At 64.2% G+C, this 23,370-nt stretch overlaps 2 protein-coding genes across 2 annotated transcripts; one reads left to right on the top strand and one right to left on the bottom strand.

Moving 5' to 3' along the window:
* Positions 1–17,422: 17,422 nt before the first annotated feature.
* IL17B (interleukin 17B) lies at positions 17,423–18,168 on the top strand. The gene is given in 3 exon segments (XM_050905549.1): positions 17,423–17,495; positions 17,498–17,681; positions 17,910–18,168. Coding segments are annotated over 3 exon segments (516 nt in total).
* Positions 18,169–19,404: 1,236 nt separating this feature from the next.
* On the bottom strand, positions 19,405–22,518 carry PCYOX1L (prenylcysteine oxidase 1 like). Its single transcript, XM_050905362.1, has 6 exons — positions 22,428–22,518; positions 21,926–22,132; positions 21,262–21,436; positions 20,961–21,172; positions 20,722–20,862; positions 19,405–20,120 (listed from the first exon to the last, which is right to left on the bottom strand). The coding sequence occupies exons 1-6, from the start codon at positions 22,516–22,518 to the stop codon at positions 19,462–19,464; spliced, it is 1,485 nt and encodes a 494-aa protein (XP_050761319.1). The 3' UTR covers positions 19,405–19,461.
* Between the last annotated feature and the right edge of the window lie 852 nt (positions 22,519–23,370).

The raw sequence follows: 23,370 nt of genomic DNA on the forward strand, positions 1-23,370 counted from the left end.
CAGAAGGCACTGGGCGATGCTCAGCCCCACGCGGGCACCCTTTCCCCTCCTCCTGGCACCCAAAAGCCTGATCTCCACCAGCCGTTGGGGCTCCATCCCTGCCCCAGCCGAGCTTTGATCCAGCTCTGGTCATCAGCTACCCAAGCAGCCCTGATGCCACCTCCCGCTGGCTGAGGGACTCATTGCTGGGTGACACCAGGCAAGGTAAATCCTGCCCAAGGACCCTCCCAGGTGCCCCCTCCTGGGTGGCAAGGGCTGGGACGATGGAGGGGAATGTGCTCTTGCTGGGAGGACTCACTCAACTCTATAGAAATTTAAGGGACTGACCCCAGGGCAGCTTCTGCTGCCTGTTGGGTGTCCCTTGCAGGCAGCGATCGCACGGGGATGCTGCTCGCTGTTGCTTTGCAGCACAAGCTGGTGGCAGGACAGCTCCAATGCTCCTTCCCGCCGGGGCCTTCCAGCTCTCCCAGCATCTCCATCCTGTTCCCCAGCATCTCCATGCTGTCCCCCATGGACCATGGTGGCCTCCGCAGAGGAGAGGTGCCTCCTCCCTCCCTTCCTCCCGCCCTCCCTTGCCAGTGCTGGTATTAAATCAAAGGTTTATGAGAAAATGGAGGGGCCAAGGGAGATCCTAATCTGGTCGCAGGCTGATTAACCCTGAGTTCAGGCTGAGGTCCTGATGCTCAGCTATAAATAGCTCTGCCTTCCCTTTCCCATCCTCCTGCCGGGGCTGCAGCGTGCCTGCCCTTTTATGGTCAAAAAGGCAGATTTGGAGACCAAGCGGCCCCCATCTCCCATGCTGGGGGCGAGCCAAGGGGGCCCAGGGGGATGCTGCTCTTTCTTGCTGGGTTTTGCTGGGATAAATTATAATGCCAAGAACAAAGGAGCAGGTTTGGGGGGCTGAGAGCAGGGGATGGGTGCAGAGGGGAGAGCGCATCTGGTTTGTGCTCCTTCCTCCCGGGCAGGCAGCCCTTCTCCTAGTGCCAGATCGAGGGAGAAATCGCCTAATTTGGTGTCTCTGCGGAGAGCCGGGCTCCTCTGCACCCCGCTTGAGGCACAGGGTGGTGGTACGGTGGGGACAGTGGGAGGGAGCCCATGGACAGACGAGGCCTCTGCCACCTCCGGGCTGCAAATGCAAGCTGACATCTCCCCATTTGTCATGCCGGGGCAGAGGACCCAGCCTGCCGTCCCTGCCTGGCCACCACTGTGCCCAGTCCTGTGCCGCCATGCAGAACCCACTGGTTCCTGCAAAGCCGCCAGTGCCAGCTGCTGCGGCGAGGGGCTGAAACCCTCCAGCAACGCTAGAGCCTGGCTTGGGGGTGAGAAAGAGCCTCCAGAGGGGCAGAGGCAGCAGCAAAGGGATTCATGGCTGGAAGAAGCATGGCTAAGGAAGAGCCAAGGCACACAGCAGCCCGGTCATTGCCTTTCCCACGGCCTCAGCTCTTCCGCGCTGCCCCCAGCCTACTGACCACCATCTCCCCATCCTTAGCTGGTTTCCTCCCCCCAGAGCTACCTCCCCCTCCACTGGGCAGCGCAGCCCTGGGTCCCCTCCCCAGCCCACCACTGGAAGGTGTTTTGGGGGTGCGGGGAACCCACCGGTGAGGGCTGACGCCTGGTGTCCCTGGTGCCGGCCCCAGGGCACACAGAGCGTGGGAGCGGGTGCCGGCACCAGCCCTCCCGCTCTGTTTACACGTCACATTCCCGGTCCGGAGGAAGTGGTGCAGGGGTGAAGTCCCAGCGGGGACAGGCCGTCACGTCACTGGCCTCCAGCCCTTGCTGGGAAGGGCCGGTGGGAACCCAGAGCACTGCGGGGAGAGCTCCCCATGGACATTGTTCCCAAGCGGTGCGGGGCGGCTGCTCCAGCATCCTTCTTGCTCCCTGGGATCTGCTCCTCACCCTGCTCTTGCATGGCTCCCAGCCGCAGCTGGCCGCAGGAGCTGGCGGAGGGGATGCTGCTCGGCATGGCGGGCATGCAGGAGCTCACATAAGGCCAGCAAAGAGCCTGGAGCCGGAGCAGGCAGGGAGCAGCGAGGCTCCCTCTCCTCTCGCAGAGGCACAGCCATGGTGTGGCTGGAGCTCATTAAGCTGCCAGCGCTCTTGGCTGCTTATCCGGGCTTTATCATCTTATCTCTGCTCCAGCAAGGGAGAGGGGGAGTGGGGTGTGTGTGCAGCATCGCCTGGACATGAGAGGAGCCCAGTTAGTAAATCACTTCCCCCACAGGCTCCAGCTTTCCCAGCCCTGCCTGCTGCCCGCCCAGCCGAGCAGTAAAAGACACTAAAAGAAAATGCCCTAAATGGGTCGAGCTCCAAGCAAGCAGGAGACGAGATGCGGAAAAAGATGAAGTACAAAAGTTACATCAGGACTGATACTCAGGCACCGTTTCCCTGCAGTGCCCATGGAGCCGGGCTCCCCCGTGCCAGGAGACCCTCCGGCAGGGCTGGCCGGGGAGCGCCCAGCGGGTGGGGTGAGCGGTGCAGCTCCTCTGCTCAGGTGCAGCGGGGCTTGTGGGGGCTGGAGGCAGGGAATAATAAAAATGAAATTTAAAAAATAAGTTTGAAAAGGGAGGGGAAAAAAAGGAAGGGCAAATCTGCGATGAGGGATCCCAGGTAAGAAGGCCAGGCTGGAAGAGAGAGATGTTGCCCTATGTACCAGTGACCAGCGAGTCGGTCCCGCAGCGAGCACCAGGGTGACCTGTTGGCCACCACAGAGCATCTGCCCATGCACGGCACGGCGGGTCCCACAGCCTCGTCCCCAGGCCCTGTCCACTGCCATGTCTTGTCCAAGGGAAGCTGCTCATCCACCTCCCAGCAGAGCTCAGCCCAGGGAGAGACAGTGCCGTCCTTCACCTCCCAGCCCTCTGTTGCCCACCACGACAGGGATGTCCCTGCAGAGCAGGGGAGATGTGCTCCCTCCCAGCAGTCTTGGGGCGAAGACCTGGCTGCCTGCATGCTGCTGGCTAGCACCCACAGACCCCGCTGCCCCGGGGTGGGAAGCCTCCAGCATTGCCAGCACATCCCACCTCCCTGCAGCCGCTGGGGAAGGGGCTTAACAGAGCTGTTGCACCCCCATCCAACACAGCCTCAGCCAGGGTCAAGCCCCCCGAGGTTCATGAGGGGCTGGTGGCCGGGGCAGACAGCGCTGCCTGCTGCCCGGAGCAGGATGGTGCCCTGCAAGGCTGGCCGTGCCCCGGGCAGCCCCACCAGCACGCCACCTCCCAGCACGCTGACCGTCTCCTGCGGCTCCGGCACTGCACGGCCCTGTGCTTCCCTGCTTCAGTGACAGCGGGACAGGAAAGAATTTGGTGCTCAGCACTTCCTACTTCGATGTCTCACATCAAACAGAGCCTGGGCAGGCTGGCTGCCTCTTGCTCAGCCTGACCACAGATGTGTCTGTTCACCTGCCTAGCTGACAGCCGCACACAGTGTGCACCTAATGCGGGCACAGCCCCGGGGGCTTGCTGGCCCTCCAGAAGCCCCCTCCCCATCCCCACGGGCAGCGTGACCGTCCCCAGCTTGTCCACTAGCACAAAGCAGTTTCGTCCCTCACCTCCACCCAGCTGCGGGAAGATGCTCGCTCTCAGCAGCCGCAGCCCAGGCACGGGAGCCCAGCCCTGCTGCACTGGCACTGTGAAGGGCTCCTGCCATGCTGCTCTGCAGAGGCCAGCTCTGCCCCGATGCCGCTGCTTCTCTCTGCCCCAGGACGGCACTGGCACAACCTTGCACGGCCACATCAGCTCCATGCTCAGCTCTGCTGGCTGCACAGGCTGAATGTGCAGCAAGGATTTGACTGCTGCTGCTGGGAAGGGTCCCTGTCCGTCCCTGGGGTAGCCCAGGGCACCCACCAGCCCCCCTCCCTGCCCAGGCTGGCGTTGCTGGGGTGTGGGACAGAAAAGCCCGGTTCCCCCCAGGTAACCGTGTCCCTGGCTCCACATGGGGTCTGACTCCAGGCTCTGCCCCTTGTCTCTGTGACCATGCCAGATGAGCCTGGCCCCACATTTGCTGCCCCTGCCCTGAGCCAAAGGGACGGGGTACCCTGAGGGGATGGGGGAACATCGGCACCTCCCGGCCAGTGACCCCCTTGGTGGCTGGTAGGGGAGGAAGAGGAGGAGGCCCTACTCCCCTGCGCCCTCCCTGAGCCCGGCTGGTGGGTGCTGTTGGTGGGCAGACACTGCCCCAGCTCCCTGGGACATCCCCAGAGCAGGGCAGGCAGCACGTCCCCACCGCCCGGCGGAGGCTGGAGCCAGACGTGGAGGCAGGGCTGAGACGAGCCCTGTAAATGTACGTGGTCCCCGGCACGCAAAGGGGTTTGGGGTTCAGGGGCAGTGAGTGCTCCCCAGCACCCACTGTCCTTCAGCCACGGGACGTGTGTTGGGCTTCATCCCCCTGGCTGGAGCCTCCCCCCCACGCAGGATCTGCTCCGCTTGCCTCCTCTGTGTGCTCCCGGCCAAGGTCAAAGGATGGTGAAATGGCTCCAGAGCTCAGATTTCCAGCCTCTTGCCTCATCGTTTGCTGCTCGACTCCGGCTCGCTCATGAAGACAAGCTTTCGCTGCTTCTGTCCCACACAGGTTAAGGCACTGGGGCTGCCCCAGGGAGCGCGCTGGGGTCCCCAGCCCAGCGCTCAGCGCCCTGCACTGCCTGTGCTCCTGCCTGCAGGATGCCTGTGCCACGCCACTGCCCCTCACCTTCACCAAGGCACGGCGGTGACCGGCTGAGCTCAGTGCCCGCACGCCTGCCCGCTGCTGGCAGGACCCCTCACCTGCCAGGAGGCAAAGCATGCCGTGGGCTGACAGTATGGCTCCTCATGGCCCTGTTCACCAGGAGCCGTGGCAGGCTGCACCGCCAGGCCCTGGGCACTGGCTCTCCCCGGCTCAGCCCCAGGAAAGGAGGAGCAGCGGAATGCCGGGGGTGAGCAAAGGCAGGTTTCGCTGGGGGTGTGGAGGAACAAGCCTCGGAAAAGCCTCATCAGGAACAAGGCTGGTTCTTGGATAGAAAAGGAGACCAAGAAAAGAAAAAAAACAGCCCTTAATCATCTCCAGACTGCCTCTCGACAAGCGTGGAGGGAAATGCCACTCTATCCAGCAGCCACCCAGAGCTTCAGCCTGTCTAGACACAGCCTTCCCCGAATTCCTGCTGATAACTGCTTGGGAAATCTTTGGCGGAGGTGTCTGCCTGTGTTTGTTGGAAATTAACTCATCGGCCAGCGGCGGGGAGGCAATGGCGTTGCCCTTCGGCAGGGCACCCCGGCCAGCGTGCGGAGGCCGAGGAGCTGGGGCAGGCGCAGGCAGGATAGCCCCGTGCTGGGGACACTGTCGCTGGGACGGGGACGCAGGCCATGTCGCACTGGTAGCTTCGCATCCCCATGTGCAGCATCCTAATGCCGACATGCTGCAGCATCCCTGGGAGCAGCCAGCAACAGCGAGAAGCCCTTGAGGCACATCAGAAGGCTGCCCTGAGAGGTTACAGTGCCCTGGTTACTGTCACCGTCCCTTTGCAGAGGGACACACAGCCCATATGGGAGCTTGCACCCCCAGGGATGGCATTGCGCCCTGGCTGGACCCACTGTCCTCATGCTGGACCCGACTGACAGCTGGTGGTTGTCCCTGTGGCAGTGGGAGCCTCCCTCCAGAGGAAAGAGGCAGGGGGACATGGCAGCTCACTGCCACATGCCCGCTGGGTACAGTGTCCCCAGGTGACCTGCTGGGAGAGGACAGCCACTGCTGGCACCCTGGGAGGGGAGGGATGGTGCAGAGCCAGCCACAAGCCAGGCAAAGGCAGCACCATGTCCTGTGAGGGACGGGCAGGGAGGAGGCACGACCCGGAGAGCCTCGGGGAGACTTTGCAAGGCCTAAGCTCAAGGCTGTCTAGGAACAAGCTGTGTCTGTCCCCTCACGCCATATGGGGCCGGCAGCCCTGCCATCGCCTGCTGCACGCCCTGTGCCCTCCCCACCAGCTCCGTGGCTGAGCCCTGGCCCAGCCGCTGGCTCCCACAGGGTGACCATGCTCGGCAGCCCCTGCTGCAACTCCAGGGGAATGAGGATGCAGCAACCATTCACCCAGTGAGCGATGGAGCTGGGGGAACGCTGGCGGCTGGGAGCACGCCAGCGGTGCCGGCTAGGGGCCACGGCCAGGGGGGCAGAGCAAAGCAGCAGCACAGGCTGGGCTGGCGTCGGGTTCCCAAGAGCTGTGCGCCACAGGATGCTCTTGGTCAGCATGAGTGCACTGGGTAGGGTGGCTTCAGCACCCTGCAAGCCTCCGGCGGTAAGCCCCGGCCCCATGCCCTCCCCAGCCTTTTTTCCCCAAAAAGCGGCAGCAGCACAGCCGGCGAGAGGAGCCAAGCGAGCAGCCCATGGCCCCTGCTGTGCAAGGAGCCCGCCTGGGCTCGCCTCCGGCTTCCCGTTTTTTCCATCCCAGACGTACACAGAGCAGAAAGCAATTCCTCCCCCAGCCCCAGGAGGGCCCTTCCCTGCCTCCAAAAAGATGGGCGAGCCCCACCAAGCCCCTCTTCCAGGCCAGGATGGAGCTGTAGGGACAGATTTTGGGGAATCTCTTTGCTCAGGACTGCCTGGCCCAAGCTGGCTCTGGCCACTCCTTGCCAGCTCTGTGCCCAGCGGGTTTCCCTGCCAGCACCCTGTGGCCATGCTCCGCTCCCCTCCCTCCCTCCTCGGGCACAGCGTCCATGCACCTGGGGTGGGGGCACCGCTGCCCACCTCCCCGCAGCCGGCTGGACTGAGCATCCCGTGGCTGGCAGAGGGGGATGCTGGAGGAGCTGCGCCTTCCCCTGCCTCCTGCCTGCCAGTCCCTGCCCATGCCCAGGGCAGGCACTGTGCAGAGCAGGAGCACCCACGCTGCTGGGGAGTCTCAGCACCAACCGCCTCCCTTCCCCACCGCCCCATGCAGCCAGCTGCCCCATGCACCCAGGCGCGCCCGCCCATGCACCCGCCCGCTCCCTCCATTCATGGTCACCTACCTGCCGCCCCACACCTGTGGTGGGGCACCGCGGGGACACGGGCACACGCCTGCCACCTCCTCCCGGCACATTATAACCCGCCACTGTGACCCTGGTGCTGCCAGCCGGGGATTTTTAAGCGGCTGGCATGGGAGCCCTCGGCGAAAAACTCCTTCCAGGCTGCTCAGAAGCTGGAAAACCTTTTTCTTTTTACCTTATATGAGCTGCAGGAGGAGGCCCGGCTGCCGACGGGCACCGCTGTCAGGGGCGCCGAGGGGATCCATTGGCTGGGGTGCCGTCACGTGGCCCCGCCGCCGCGACCCGCCGCCGCGCAGCCGAGTGTTGCTTTTACCCCCTAAGGAAGGGCTGCTTGACAATTTTCATATTTCTTCTAAATTTGGAGATTTCAGACAATGCTGGGAGGCTTGGCTCGGGATGCCAGAGGCCCATGTGGAAGTCATTAAGTCGGAGAGGGGGAGCGAGGGAAGGAGGGCTGGGGGGAGCGGGGGGGAGGAGAGCAGCCAGGGCTGTGCCGGCTGCCAGCGACGCGCCTGGGAACCCAGGCCATCCCGCCCAGAGAAAGTTGTTTGCAATAACTGACTTCCTCCTGGCCCCGGGACTGTGCACGGGGGGGACGCACATCCCACCGCCGGTGGGGTGGGGGTCTGGTGGGGCAGGCTGGCCATGGGGCCAGGGAGCCGGAGCGGCGCTGGCGTCTGTCCCGCCGGCCAGGGGAAGGAAGCGGAGATGCTCCCTGGCCCAGCTGGAGGTGCCTCATGATTCCCATTACTTTGAAAAGCTCCATCTGGCCTGGGAAAAAAGGCGTTTCGGCAGCCATGGGGCTCTCGCCGGGCTGCCCGTGTGCGCAGGGTGAGATCCCTGAGTGCTGGTGGGGCTAGGACCCCCATGGGATGGTGGTGGCGAGGCCAGGGCTGCAGAGCTGGATGCATATGGCACCTTTCCCCGGGTTTGAGCAGCACGGGGAGCTGGTGTGGGAGCTCCATCGCGGCGGGGCTGCATCGGCCCCGGCCCCTCCCGGCCCCGCGTGGACCATGAGTCCATGTATGGCCTCCAGTCGGCACTGGGGCCCCATTAATGAGCAGCCAGTTGGCAGCTTGGGAGGGAAACACCCAGCACTGAAGCGCCTTCATCCTCCTGCACTGGCCGTCAGCCCCCAGCATGGCAAAGAAGGGGGTCACCTCTGCTCCAGACACTGCTGCCCTGCCCCAAGCCCCTCCGGGCGATACGGCTGTTTGCAGGGCTGTGCTGGCCTCCCCCCGGGCAGTGAAGCCAGCAGCGGAGCATGGCTCCAAAGGAGGAGGAAGCAGCCTCTGCGGGGTCCTCTGCAGCAAGCGATAACCGAGGGAGAGCAGGGGAGCAAGGAGGGGCACCAACAGCTTCTCCTCTGGGTTTTCCAAGGTGGTGTCACTCCCTGGGGGGAGCAAAGGGCTGGTCGCTGGGGTCTCATGCCCTGAGAGGTCCCCTGGCTCGTGGGAAGGAGCTCGATTCTGAGCCATGCACAGGCACAGCGGCGGCAACAGCTGCTGAGCACTCCTGGTGCCTGGGGACGTGCATGCACTGCCCTAGCCTCGGTGGGGACAAACGTAGAGTAGGAGTCTGGCGGGGCAGGACTTCCACCAGCAACACATCCCGCAGGGGCCAGGAAAGGAGTGGGGGTCCTACCGTCCCCAGACACCTGAGCCTGGGAGCTGGGGACAGTCCCAAAGCCAGGACCAGGGCCCCTCTGCCATCGTGCCAGGCTTTGTACAGGGACGGTGTGGAGTGCTTGGCGTCCCTCCTGCTCCCCCCAGACTTATGCACCACCTCAGCACCAAAGCCCCTGCTACAGGAGCCGAACGTCCCTGCAGCACCTCTGTGTCCCCCCTGGGACATCCCTCCCACGCTGAGGCCATGGCCAGCCACCAGCCCCCTCCCGCCACTAGCCCCACACCCCTGCAAACTGAGTGGCCACCAGCCCGGCACAGCTCTGGACAGCCGCAGGCATCTCTGGAGGGTCAGGGCTGGAAACAAAGCCCTGCTGCCTGCGGCCGGCAGGGAGATGGGTGCTCAGAGTCATCCAGCTCACCTGGGGGAGGTGAAAGAAAGCAAGCTGGCAAAGCCAGCTCTGAACCGGCTGGCCTGGTTTTGCTCAGCTGCTGGAGAAATACCCACCACTAGAAAGAGGGAGCATGGGCAAGTCACTTTGGAAGTTAAAGAGGCAAGGAAGAGTGGCAGCGGCTGGCCAGGCTGCTGCGGAGCATCCAGCCACACCAGCTGGCTCTGGGGATAGTGCCCCAAAGTGCGAGGAGGGGGACAGTGGGGAGCAAAACCAGTGAGGAGGAGTTGTACCAGCAACAGGGTTCAGCCGAGGGACGGGGCGAGTCGTCCAGGAGGTTGCTGCCCTGCCAGCTGCAGTAAAGGAGAAGCAGGGAACAGGTCTGTGCTTTTTGCACCACTACCCACACACACACTCACATGCACACACTCACATCTCCCTCCGCCCCAGGCACCCTGCAGCAATGAACATGCGGCCGGGCTATCACAAGACAGGCAAATGTAGGAACTGCCATGGGCTCAGCCCTGCTCCCTACTCTGCAATGGGGACTGAAGGGCTGGCAGGCCAGCGCTACCGGTGGGCGTAAGGACAAGACACAGGAAAGCAGCCACCAGCACAGCCCCAGGGGATGCTCAAAAAAACCCCAACCTGCTTGTTTCGATCCGTGCACACACACAGATCCAGTGGCCCCCTGGCAGGACAAGCCTTGATTTTGCCACGGCCCAGGAGCGGCGAGCTCCCAGCAGGTCTGCCTGCAGTCACTGGGGCACAGGGCTGAGCCCAGGCTAGGCTGGACGTGCGAAGGGAACTGCACAGAGCACAGCCCTGCCATGTGCCGGCCCGCAGCAGGGGCATCCCCCTCCCTCTGCTGCAGATAAGACTTGGTGCACTGCACAGAGCTAGGACAGCACGTGTGGCATGTCCCCAGGACACACTGGGGCTCCTCCCTGGGCACAGAGCCCTCCCATGCCACGTCCGAGCCCCGTACCCCTTGCTGTGTCAGGCACCCCATGCCCATGCGTACCGAGCTCATCCCCATCCTGTGCCCTGGGAGCCTAGCAGCCTCCCCGGGAGCCAGCACAGAGCTGGCATCTCCCGGCCCCCGCCACCCTCTGTCCCCTCTCCCCTCCGCATGGCCGTGCAGCCCCTGCTCACGGTGGGCTGGCTTTGAGTGAAGCACAATTAACTGCTGCCATTAAACAAACCCTATAATTAGAAACCAGGTTCCCTAAATGAAGTGAAAAATGTAACGTTAGCCTCTGTTTGTTCGCTGGATGCTGCTCTCTTGTTCCATGACCCAGAGGGGTCATGCCCTGTGGTTTCTGAGAAGCCTTAATAAGGTAATGTTTAGGAGGTTACTATCTTTACAACTCTTGTCTTATTACAACTCCATAAGAAAAACATTTGGGGCAAAGCAGGATTCCTTGGCGCGGGTTTGTTTTTGTTACTCCTTCGCTAAGATGCTGCCCAGCAATCCCTCCTCGCAGCAGATTCAGTTTCAGTATCTCCACAAAAGTGATTTTTTTTCCCACCCCCCGCCAACCTCCAGCCCCTTTGGCTGAGCGTGAGGGCCCGGGTGGTCCCGGGCAGCCGGGACAGCCCTACTCCTGTCCCAGGCAGGCGGTGAGGGGACCACTGGCTGCTGGCCGCACACAGGGCGATGCCGCGGGGAAGCAATGGGAGGGAGCCCCTGGGCAGGCTCTGCGGGGCTGCTCCCACCTTCCCGAGAGCCCAGGGAGCGATAAGAGAAACCCTCTCCCACGAGCCCTGCTAACATCCAAACGCACCGAATTTACAGCCTTTTCATCTGCTGCCCAACATCAGAGGGGACTGCTGGGGGGGCAGGCAGGCGTTTCTGAGCCTGTATATTATTACACCAAAGAGCAGGCAGCCCCTGCCTCCCTCGCCCCCATGCATGCGCCGTCTCCATTGCAGGGGCAGGACGGCGTGATTAATGGGCAAGCTGGGCTGGAGCAGCTCTGAAGGTGACCTTCAGGACTGGCCTGTGCTGCTTTGTAAATCCCTTCCCTCCACGGACTGCTAAAACAGCAGCACGTAGGAGCAGCGGATGGGGACCAGGGCAGGAGACTTTCTGCCCTGACTTCAAACCACCAGTTCCCCCCTGGTGATAACTCCCCAGGAGCTCGGGGGTCCCTGCATGTGCTGCAGTGGCCCTGTGCCCAGGGCCGTGGGGAGGAGAGGTTTGACTTGAGCACGACCCGCCAGGGCAGACGTCAGTGCCGCTGTCGAGCTTTCCATTTACCTTCGCCTTCCGCCTTGCCCTGGGAAACTGGGAACTTGGATGCCTGCCCACAAGCAAAAGCCACCAGAGCCCTAAAAATAAGAGGCTTTCTCCTTGCAGACCCGGAGGGCATCGCTGCCCTGGAAGCATGTCCTTGGGAGCTCCCTCCAGCCCCATGGCCTTGCAGGGAGGGCAGCGGGGATGGCTCCAGGCTGCTCCGTGTGCCCCGCATGGGGCTGGAGGGCCAGCCCTTCCCACGGCCAGGAGCCAGGATGCAGAGGGTGTCCTGGCAGGACCGTGTCTCACCTTTGCAATCCAGCATGAAATGCAGCCACCCCTCCAAAGCGCTCAGGGGTTAGTGTCTGACCACCGCGTTGGCTGCCTTAGGCTGCAGGGGGAAGCAAAATGGAGTTATTTGGAAACCCAGCATTGCCCGCCTGTGCTCTGCGCTGGTGGGCAGTGGGGCACAGCCAGTACAGGCTGAGGCCAGGAGCCCAAAGGGTTGGAGAAGGCAGGAGGGCAAGCGTGGGGGACATGGACGGAGCAGGGCATGGGCCCAGGTGCCCATTGGGCTTGGCAGGCTGACGGGACCTGTGCCTGGGTAGTGCCTCGGTGGTCCCTGCAGACTCCCTGCCTGGAGAAGACCACGGCTCTGCCCTGCTCCATCCTATGGGAGCTGGGGCTGCCCCGCGCAGAGCACTCAGGGGGGTCCCGCTGGGACCAGGTCTGTCCCTGCCGTGCCCTCGCACTACCTCTCCCGTCCCCCCACTGCCACCATAGGGTGAGCCAGATGCAGGGCAGCAGGAGCAGGTAGCTGCTGGGACAGCTGCCTGCACCGCACTGGGTGCTGTGCCAGGCAGGGGCGGAAGGAAGCGGGTGTTTCCAGCACAGGGAGCGGGAGAGCAGGCTTTTTCCATCAGGTGCTCTGTCTCCAGGAGCAGAAAGCAAAAGAAAACAAAAAGCAGGAGAGGAGTGGGGCAGGAGGAACCTGCGAATCTGGATTGTGTAACCAGCGACGTGCTGTAAACGCTGCGTGGCTGATGGATGTGCCGGTGGGGCCACGGCAGGATGTGCCGGACGCGCACCCTCCCTCCTATCCCGCCGTCCCGGCGCTGCCGGCAGCCGTTCTCCCGACGCCTCTGGCCCCCTGTGAGCCTCCTGCCCAGGGGAGGGCAGGCTGGGGTGCTGCTGGCCCTGCGGCCCCCAGCCCCAGAGGACAGCCCTGCACAGCTCTGCCTCCTGACGTCAAAGCCTGGCTGTTATCTCACGTGTGTGATCCAAAGGGCGTGATTTACAGACAGCCCGGAGCATCACCCAGCTCCCCGCCCGAGGAGGCAGAAAGGCCGCCGAGACAGCTGGATTAGGGCTATATAAATAATACTGTCCTTTGATGCAGAATCCAGGTGCAGCAAGACACCGGGCTGCCGACAGCTCGTCCAGCCCCTCGCACGGCTGCCACAGTCACCCCTCCTGCCCCCGGCACCCCGGCACCTCAGGGCGGCTCCGTGGCCACAGCACCCGCATCGGGCGATGCCCCTTCCCTCCCATGGGAAAGCCCTTCCCACCAGGGTGGGGACTCTGGGGACAGTGCCGGTGTCATGGGGGCGCGGGAGGGGATGGGTCCGTGTCCCACCACAGTTGCCCAGGGGAGGGCACCCACCCCGCTCAATGCCAGCAACAAATTCCTGGCCGCCCTCGCCAGCTGGGCCGTGGCTCTGTGTTTATGCAACGGCAGGAGCCGGCAGAATTAAGCACTTTTTGTTTTTCCCTTTTTTGAGAACGGGGAGTTTTATTTCCCACCAAACAATGTTCTTTTTCCAGCAAGCTTAAAATAAGCCTTTTTGGCCCGGGCGTCTCTGGAGCCACTCACGCGCTGAGAGAGCCTTTGTGCAAATATGGATGTGAGCGCCGTGCTGCCGGCTCGGCCGGGTGCTACCTGCCGGGGGGCGGTGGGGGGACGCGGGAGGCCCCCGGCCCCAGCCCTCCTCCCCGCCGCGGCACGGCGCGGGGCTGGCTCTGGTGAGGCTGGGTCGCCAGAGCACGCTTACGTTTGATGAGTGGAAAATGTTACTCACGCAGAGATAGGAGGTGCCGCGGCCGTACCAGAGCCTTCCGCCGGCCCCGGCTGCCTGGCCCATGGGTGGGTGTGTGCTCAGGTGTGCTGGGCCTCATAAATCCCACGGAGGATCTGGGCTCGGGAGCAGCCTGGTGCCCGGAGAAGTGGCCATGTCCTGCAGCGTGGCACCAGCAGTGATGCTGCCCACCGCCCGATGCAGGTGGAGGGGACCGCAGACCCCATGCCAGAGGCTCCTGCCTCGGCAGGGCCATTCCTGCTTGTGAAAAAAGGCAAAAGGCTATTTTCTGCCAGCATGGGAACTGTGGTCTGATTCCCCCCATTCCCTTACCTGCGGCCCCCATCGTGTGCTCTGCCACATGCTCCCTGGCCAGCACATCCTTCCCACCAAGCATGGCATGGCACGGCCGCCCTGCATCCCTCTACCCCAGGAGCTCGGGCTCAGCTGGGGGCACAGCAGCAGGTTCCATGATGGTTACCCTGGAAAATATGTGCCTGGGTTTACTCGGGGCAGGTAGAGCCTATCTTCATGATCCCTCCTGCCCTGTTTGGGGGCCTGTTCCCACTCTCCAGGCTCTGCTTTCCACCCAAGTTTCCCGTGGCAGTAGGGCAATGTGGTGGGGAGGTAGCAGGGATGAGCACATACAACAAAACCTGAAAGCACATCCCCTCTCCCCTCCGGGTAACTCACTCCAAGGGGAGCCGTGCGGAGGTTTCCAGCCCTTCTCGGCCACCCACTCCCTCGCCTCCCCCCGCAGGGCTGACCCCAGTGCACCCCGCTCCCGCAGGGGCGGCATCGTGGCCGGCACAGGCACACAGAGCCCGTTGGCCGCCCTGTCCCAGCCAGGAGGCAGGGACTGGCCACGACCCAGCCGCCCGCGCATCCCGGCCCCTTCCCTCGTGGAAGGCTGGTGGGGAAAAGCCGCCCACCCCCGCCTCCCCCAGCTTATCAAATTTGGCCATGTCTGAAAAGCCCTGGTTTCCTTTTCACCAAAAAAGATCAAAACTGGGTAATTGGCTGCCGGCGCGGATGCCTCTGAGCCTCTCTCATGTGTAAACAGCATTGCCGAGCGCTGACACAACGCAGGCGGCTGCGGCACATGGAGGCGGCCGGCACTCTCCGGGCGCCCCAGGTCCGGGGCTGCTCACTGGCCCTTCTTGGCAGATCATGGAATGGGGGGTGAAATTGCTGGGGTGCAGGCAGAGGCTGGCTCAGCACCCCAGAAAAGGCTGGTGGCAGAGGGCCGGGCGCTGCCATACTGGCCTGGTGCAGCAAAGGCAAGTGGCTGCAGGGCCCCTGCTACAGCCAGGTCCCCTCTGCCAGGTCCTCAAGGTGACAAAAGGGACACGCTGTGCTCAGTGCACAGCATCAGACCTCACTCGAGGGGATGACAAAGGCCCCAAAATGCTGTGCTGGGGCTGTCCTTGGGGATGTTAACGTGGGCTGGGGCTCCCCTGAGGTGGGAGCAGCCAGGCTGCATTCCCTGCTGCATCCCGGGGATGGCAGGGCTGGGAGGAGGAGAGGGGCAGTGTGAGTTGGGAGTGCAGTGAATTTTACCCTGTTGGCGGGGTTTTCTAGAGGTCCAGTTCACGGACTGGGAAGAGGTGGAAATTTCCCACCACCCTACAAAGCACAAGGGCCTTCAAGCCCCTGGGGAGGTACAGTGAGTCGGGAGGCAGAGGGAAACTCAACATCTAGTGCTGCCACAAAAGCTGGCGGTGCTGGGGGGGGGGGGGGGGAGCGGGGGAAAAGGGGAGGCAGAAAACACCAAAAAGAGGTGGAGCAGAGGTGGAGCAGAGGTGGAGCAGAGGTGGAGCAGCCCCCAGCGCCGCCCGGCCTCCGGGGGCAGCAGCCCGAACGATGTAAAGGGCCCCTCCAAAGGAGCAGGGCAGACCCTGCCGGCCGTGAGCGTGGGGAGCAGCACCGGGCATCCCCGCCTCCCGCGGCCGGCTGGGGCTGGCGGGGGAGGAGGGATGGAGGGAGGGATGGAGGGAGGGAAGTTGCGGAGGAGGGATGCAGAGGGGAAGGACGGAGGGTTGGCGGTGCGGTTGGATGGAGGACAGCACCATCGTGTGGCACAGCGGCTGCCTGGCCGCAGGGACAGGGACAGCCCAGGGCAGGGGGGCTACAACGCCGCGCTGCTGCAGCCCCCGGCCCACGCCCAGGGCCAGCCCCCTCCCGGGAGGCCCCTTCTCTCCCGTCCCTGGGACGAGGCGTAGCAGCCGGCACCTCCCGTGCCTCAGTTTCCCCCCACAGCAGCACCCTGCATCCCAATGCTTGGCCCCAGGAAGCCAGAGCAGCACGGCATGGGCGAGGGCAGCACCCCACCACTAACACCCTAACACCCGCCAACCTGCAGCTCTGGGGCCCAGCCCCAAGGTCAGCTCTGAGCAGAGCTGGTGTGTCCCCACTGCCAGGGGTTGGGGACAGGTTTGAGGACAGCAGAAGGGGAAGGGTTTGGGGACAGACAGACCAGGGGTGCAGGAAGTGATGGGTGCCGTCACCTCACCGCTGGGCAGAAGGGTCTAGTGGCTCCTGGGGACAACAGAGCTGGTGGTGGCACACGAATGACGGCAGGCCCTCAGCTGCCCCCACAGGGACAGCAGGACAGCCCCAGGCTACCTGCACACCTTGCTGCCAGCACAGGACGCAGCCCACCCCTGGTCCTCCTGTGAGCCACTGCTCCCCCAGCCCAGCAGCCGTGTCCCTCCTGGCCCCAGCAGGGCTGTGACTACGCTGGTGGCACCACCAGAGCCCAAACCCCCTCCCCAGGGCAGGGTTTTGCCCACCGAGCCCCTCCGGGCTGCTCAGTCCAGAGGGGACCCGCCACCACCCACAGCCACAGCCGCAGGTGGAGCCAGCGCCCAGGGAGGCGGCGGGTGGCCGAGTCCCAGACCACGCTGGCCCCCCGCCCTGCCGGCACCGAGGCTCCCTGGCACCTCAGGGACCGGACACACCTCCGGCAGAGCGGAGCCGGGGGCTGAGGCTTTCCCTTTTTAGCTCCCCAGCTCGCTGGTGCCAGCCACACTGCAGGACGGCGGCCGGCAGCCCCTCCGCGGCGATGGAGCGGGCTCCAAACCTGGTAGGTGACTGCATGGCGACTCAGGGCTTGCTCCTCGTTTTCCTTCTTTAATATAATTATTTGCACACTTGTTTACGGGTGGCTACCTGGGTTTGTTTGCTTTGGAGATGCATGCTGTGGCCTGCCAGGACCATCGCTCCCACGCCTGGCATGGCGAGGATGCAACAGCCTCGGAGAGCAAAGCCGTGACAGTCCGACCAGACAGTCTGGCACCGGAGGGGGAAAACAGCCCTGGCCAAGCAGTCCCTGTCCCGGGGCACCGCACACCCATGGGAAGGGCTGCGGGACGGCAGGCAGGGTTGCGGGACGGCAGGCAGGGCTGCGGGACTGCCTGCGGCTGGCTGCAGGGACACGAATAGCAGGGAGCAGGACTACAGAAAGCAACTTTGTTCGCCACTGGGCAGCCTGCCGGGTGTCAGCACACGGGAGCTGGGCCCTGCGAGGCCGGAGGGAGAAGGAAAGGAAAAAGCATCTTTCTTTTCTCTCTCACCATCCTCAGAGCACAGAGGGAGGGAGAGGAGGGTTTGGATAAAGATCCCATTCTTGACTGCCTCATCTCTAAAGCTCCTTTTAAACCAGAGGCTGCACAGGTACAGCCTGAGCTGAGGGTGTACCCATCCCTCCCAGCACACAGCCGCCTCGGGGTGGGCAGGGAAGGGACCGGGCACAGCTCAGGCAGCACAGGCAGGGGCACTTTGGGCAACGCAGATTGCCAGCTGCAACCAGGGTGAGGGGCTTTGCAGCCACATGAATCAGCTGGGGCTTGGGCTCGGGGCTCACCACAACCGTGTGCCCACCATCCCTGCAAACTGCCCTCGTGTGCTTCCACGGGTCTCGCCCGCAGGCCAGCGTGGCCCTTTGGGGGTTGCACATGCCACCCCAAAGTCAATGTGGTCCTGCCATCACCCAGTGACTCACGGAAGGTGGAAGAGCTCCCCTTCCGTGCCAGCCCTGCGGCCTGGGCAGCCACACACCATCCTCCTTCCTCCTCAGCTTCTCCTCTGCATCTTCACCTTTGCCATGGTCCTGGTCCCTGAAGTGAAGGACCAAAGCAAGGCGGCAAAGGGCAGGAGAAGGGGCCTGGCGCGGCCCCCACAGCCGCCCCTGCCCTCGCCTGGGCCCCAGACGACCCCTATACCACCATGGCAGACTACGAGCACAGCATCCAGGACATGGTGCGCCAGCTGAGGAACAGCTCTGAGCCAGGCGACACCAAGTGCCAGGTCAACTTGAGGCTCTGGAGGTCCAACCAGAGGAGCCTGTCCCCCTGGGCCTACAGGTGAGCTTGGGGCAGGGACCTCGTGGACATGCATGGTGGCTCCGTGCCAGCAAGCGCCGCAGCGGCCACAGCTCCAGCATCACGGGGCTGCGGTGGCTGCTGGGGGGGTGCGATGTGACGCAGCACCCCATTTCACCCTGCGGAGGCATTGCCCTGCCCATCTCCAGCCGCCCACTGCCCCCCATCCCACCATCTCTCCAGCCTCACCTTGCTTTCCCTCTCCTCCAGCATAAACCACGACGCAACGCGGATCCCGGCAGACATCCCTGAGGCCCGATGCCTCTGCACTGGCTGCATCAACCCCTTCACGATGCAGGAGGACCGCACCATGGCCAGCATTCCCATCTACAGCCGGCTGCCTGTCCGCCGGCTGCTCTGCCAGGTGCTGGGCGAGGTGGGGCACAAGCCTTCCGGGAAGAAGAAGTGTCAAAAGAAGTACCAGATGGTCATGGAGACCATCGCTGTGGGCTGCACCTGCATCTTCTGAGGTTGCAAAGCTAACCGCTGCAGCTACCCGTGGGCATCTAACCAGCTTGCTCTTGCTTCCTGAGCTTGCCCAGCCCTCTGGGAGAGGGTCACCCGGCTAAGCATCAGGGTGAGGAGAGCCCCTGTGCAAGGCAATGGCAGCTCCAAGAGCTCCCTGAAATTCCCCTGCAGACTCCATCAGCCTCAGCCCAAGCAGCCACTTTGGGGACACACAGCATGGGGGCAGCCCCTGCAAGCCACCCAGCTACGCAGTCCCGCAGCCGGCCTCGCAGCAAGACACTGCCCCGAGCCCCCTCACCTTCAGGGAGGAGCTCAGCAGGGCGGGCTGGGGGAGAGAGGGAGGCAGCTGCCCACCGGTCCCTCCGGCTGGGCAGGATCAGGTCTCCTCCCTCCCCAAAGTCCCTCTTGGCTCCATCAGTGCAACAGCTCCGGGAGCGCCCAGCTCCCCCCCAGCCCACCTACAAGTTCCTCTGCGCTGGGCCAGGCAGCCCAGGGAGCGGGGCAAGCGGACGGTGGTTTGGGCAGCTTCTGAGGTCTTCAATAAAGCGCATCGCTGGCCCCCGTCTGAGCCGCCCCCTGCCTCGGCCCGTCGCGCTGCCCCTCCGGGCCCTGCCCTCCCTGGGGTGGGTGCTGCCCAGCCTTCTCCCAGCGAGGCTCTTCTGCCCCCCAAAACACAGCCGAGCCCCAGGCTTGAGGAAGCCTGGACACCCCTGGAAACAGGGAGCACCCGGCAGCAGGCACCTCTCCCTGCAAGCCAGGACCTGCAACAGCCCACTCTGCATGCCCATCCCCGGGGCGCTAGGCCAGCGAGTGGGGCTAGGCTCCACTCAGCATGGCATGGGAGAGGCCACGGGACCTCCTGCCCCAGCAGAGACCGGCCCTACCACCGAGTTTCCCAGGGGTAAAGCCAAGAAGGCAGGAGAGGCTGTGGTGGGAGCCGGGCAGCTCACCAGGGGGGACCCATCTGCTGCCGATGCCAGCCAGCCTCGTCCTTGAAAACCCCCTGAGGTCCCTCCCAAAAACAGATGCGCAGTGACCCTTTTTCCCAGGAAAAGGCACAGGCTCCTTTCCAGAGGAGCCTGGGGAGGGGGAACAGGGAAACTGAGGCATGCAGCACAGACACACAGCAACACTGGGCAGGGACTGTATTCCTGAAGGCGATGCATGTTCAAGTCATCCAGGACAGAGCCTGTCCCTTCTCCCCCAGCCCCAAACCCCCTGGTGTCCCCAAGGCAATAAATACTCCTCAGGTTACTACACACAGAAGCTCCCGGCCCACCGCCTTCCCTGGGTGTCACAGCTCGGTCTTCACCTTGTGCATCAAGTCCTTCTGGTCGATTTTCTCCAGGTCCTGATGCCAGCGGTTATAAGCCAGCAGGGCCACGTTTTTGGCCGCCACCGCTATCATCTCCATGGAGCTGGCCACCCACTCCACGCCACTGAGGTAGAAGAGATTTTCATGGAGCACGATGGGTGGGAGGGACTTGGCGGCATCGTAGCGGGGATACGCCTGCCACTCTGTCACCTGCACCGAGTAGTAGGACCTGAAGAGGGTCTTCAGCTGCTGCTTGTCCAGCGGCTGCTGGGAGAGGACACGCCACACCGCGGCCTCCTGGGGCTGCTTGCGACGGAAAGCTGCTGAGATGTTGACAGGACAGATGTTGTCCATGGCATTGAAGAAGAGGTCGGGGGTGTCGGTGGTGAGGATGCTGGCGAAGGGGAAGAGCTTGGGGTCGGGGAAGCCGAAGTAGGAGGAGTTGAGGTAGCCATGCACCACGGAGGTGACGGAGGGCTGGAAGGCTCCGGGGAAGTCGGCGATGGGCGGCTCAAAGTTCTCGAAGGTGAAGTTGCTCCTGCTGGGGTGCAGGGGAGTCGTCACAACCACCATGTCGTAGAAACCTGAGCCCTGGCCTTCACTGCCCTCGTAGTGCACCTGGTACAGGGCTCTCCCCTCTGAAAAGAGATGGTGGACAGTCAGGAGTAGCCCTGAGCCCCAAGTGGTACTACCCTGGCCCCCTTTCTTCTAGCATGGCCTCCATCCCCTGGTTTTCCAGTACACACCAGTGCTGGACCATGGCATCTGATAGTTAAGGATGAGTTCCTGATGCTTTAGGGCAGTGGAAAGATTTTATCAAGCCTGTGGGAGAAAGTTTCCAGAGAAGCCCAGCCTAGTGGGGCAAGGAGGACTGGGGCAACACAGCCCACCCCCAAACCCCAGCTATCCAGCTCTTCTGCTGTGCTGTATGGGGGAGCAAGCCTGCAACAAGGATGGTGCCATAGAAGAGACCTGAGTGACCTCAGGAGGGAGAGAGGGGAACCTCAGGGCCGAGGTCTGTACTGCAGGGTCCCCACCAGATCAGACAAGGGGAGGAGATGGACAGACCCCCAGGCCCTCGCCCAAATGCTTTACCAGGACCAGGATGCTCTCCAGCCTCGCAATGCTCTCTCTCTGCCCCAGCATCCCCACGCTGCCACCACCAACCTCCCGCCCTGGTGCGCCCAGACCCATGCCCAGGCTGGCGGCACCCAGAGCAGATCCTGTGCCCAGGCTCACCCGTGCTGTGCAGAGAGATGCCCGTCACCCTGGCCGGGATGACGTTGGCTTTGGTCAGCTTCAGCAGACCCGAACACACCAGCTTGTTGCCTCCTTCCACTGCCCAGGTGCTGCCCTGGGCCCCCGCCAGTGACATGGCTCCTGGGGAGAGGAAGAGGAGGGTGGCTCAACAGCCTGCCCATGGAGGGGATGCTGGGAAGGAGAGTCACATGGGGAGGAGAGGGAGTCCCCGGTTTCACCTGCAAAGGCGGGCACCAGCACTGACTGCCCGTAGCTGGAGCGCAGGACGGCCGCGATGACATCGTCCACGAAGCGCTGCGTGACGCCCACCTCCAGCAAGGACTCGGCCACTGAGCGCTGCGTCATGTTGATGAAGGCATCACCCCCCAGCGAGCGCAGCATCTCCTCCAGGCTGGAGAAGGCATAGCCGTGTGCCTGGTATTTGTAGATCCTGGAGGGGGCAGGAGCACAGGGCACCTGGTGATGCCTCAGTGCCAGCGAAGACCCCCTGTGTCCCCCCAGCCCCACAGGCTCTCCTACCTCATGAACTTCTCCATCACCTCCTCCACCCACATCTGCAGGCGCAGGAAGCTGATGCCATAGTGCCACCAGAGCCGGAAGAGGTTGAGCAGGTACCAGTCAGTCTCCTCCAGGATGAAGTGCTCCCCGCTGAATATGGCGCTCTTCCCTGCCACCTCACGCCGGTGCTTGAGGCCTGCAGGGAGCAGAGGGGCCCCGGCCCCGCCGGGCTGGCATGCCTCCCTGGGGCTGGCTGCCTGCTGGGAAAGGCCAGCGCCAAACACCACCGCAGTGGGGATGCGGGCAAAGGTGCTCTTGGAGGAGCATCAGGGAGTGAGAGACCCCAGGGCACTGGGACCCCAGCCAGATCCTGTATGTTGGGGCATCCCATGGAGTTGCTGCTGCCTACTGGGACAAACTGGTGGGAGTTTGTGAACAACCCCCCACACACTAATTCTACCAGGACCGCTCGCCCTGACACTCTGCTGGGCCACCGCGTCCCTTTCTCTTCCAGGGCACAACAGCGCTGGGGCACAGGGACAGCAAAGGGGCCGCCGCATGCCAGCGAGTGCCGAGGCAGACTGGAAGCAGCCCTCCCCACTGCCCCAAGCACCCAGCCCGGGGGCACCCCAGCCCCCCAGCTCAGGGAGAGAGGCCATGCAAGTGCCAGGGTGCCCGCGCTCACCCAGGATCTTGACGAAATCCTGCATGTGGAGGCTGAGGGCGTGGATGGAGGCTCCCCTGCTCTCGTACTGCTGCTTGTTGACGGTGACGGTGGCCAGCCGCCCGCCCACGCCCGCCGGCTCGTACACGTCCAGCTGCACCTGCGGCCCGAAGTGCTGCTGCAGGAAGTAGGCGACGGCAGAGCCGCCCAGCCCGGCGCCCACCACGGCTGCCGGTGGAGAGGGGCGAGGGCGGCCGGGTCAGCAGCGCGCCCCGAGAGAGCAGGGGGGCGCCGCTGCCCCCCGCCCGGACTCCCGGCTTCCCCGGCCGCGGCGAGGGCGGGGAGGCGGCGGGGATGGCGCAGGGATGCATCGCAGCACGCCCTGCTCCCGCCGCGGAGGGGTGCCGCAGCTCCCCTCTCCCACCCCCGCAGGCAGGCAGGCAGGCAGGAGGCCGGGTGCCGCCGGTACCCGGGATGGGTGCCCCCTCCCCACCCCGTACGCCCCCCCCCTCCCCGGTCCTACCGATGCTGCGCGGCGGGGCGCGGGCGGCGGCGGGCGCGGCCAGGAGGGCGGCGAGGGCCGGCAGGAGCAGCGCGGAGAGCGGCGGAGCCATGGCGCGGACGGCGGCGCGGAGAGCGGGTCCCGGCAGCGCCCGCCCCGGCCCGGCCCGGCCCGCCCCTTACCGCAGGCTCGGCCCCCGCGCCCCCCGCTGCCGCCCCGCCCCGCCCGGGCAACGGCTCGGCCCCAGGCGGGGAGCCCGCTCCTGGCGAGCAGGGGCAGGCCTGCCCCGGCGCTGGAAGCCCTGAGCCAGCGCGTCCGCCGGCGGCAAGGCGAGGAGGAGCAGGGCGAGCGCGGGGAGGGGAGCGGGCTTTGTTCCCGCGGAGCCGGAGGGATGCACGCAGCCCTGCGCTGCTCCCCGGCTTCAGGGAAGCGGTACCGGGGCAGCAGCAGGCTCGTCGGAGACACAGCAGCAGTATAAAAGCAGGCCTTGTGATAAGTTACCTCCCAGCACTCATCACCAGAGAGTGACACTGAGGGTCAGAGGAGACCCTCGACGTCCGAAAGTGCTGGGTGTGGCACACGAACCACCCCAGGCACAGCCACAGCCAGGATCCTCAGCGCCTCACACGCCGCCTGCGCATCCACCAGGACGCTCTGCAGCATCACGCTCGCGATCAACCCAATGCTGAACCAAGGGCCCGAAACCAGGAGCTCCCCCCTGGCACCACCTCTCTCCCGCTGCAAGCGTGCTGGGGGCTGCGCCGTAGGGCAGCACTCGGGCCAAGCTGCTGCCGGAGCAAGTTTTCCACGTGCTCAGTCTGCACATGGGCAACAGCACACGGTGCTCAGTACCTGACTGAGGGGAGCAGGCTGGATCCTGCGTGGCTCATGCATAAGCAAGGGCATTTCAAGCTTTTGCTTGCACTTTCTGCCCTGGGCAAAACAAGGTGCCTGACAGCAAGCA

Source organism: Gymnogyps californianus, chromosome 14 (assembly GCF_018139145.2).
Source record: "Gymnogyps californianus isolate 813 chromosome 14, ASM1813914v2, whole genome shotgun sequence".
NCBI lineage: Eukaryota > Metazoa > Chordata > Aves > Accipitriformes > Cathartidae > Gymnogyps > Gymnogyps californianus.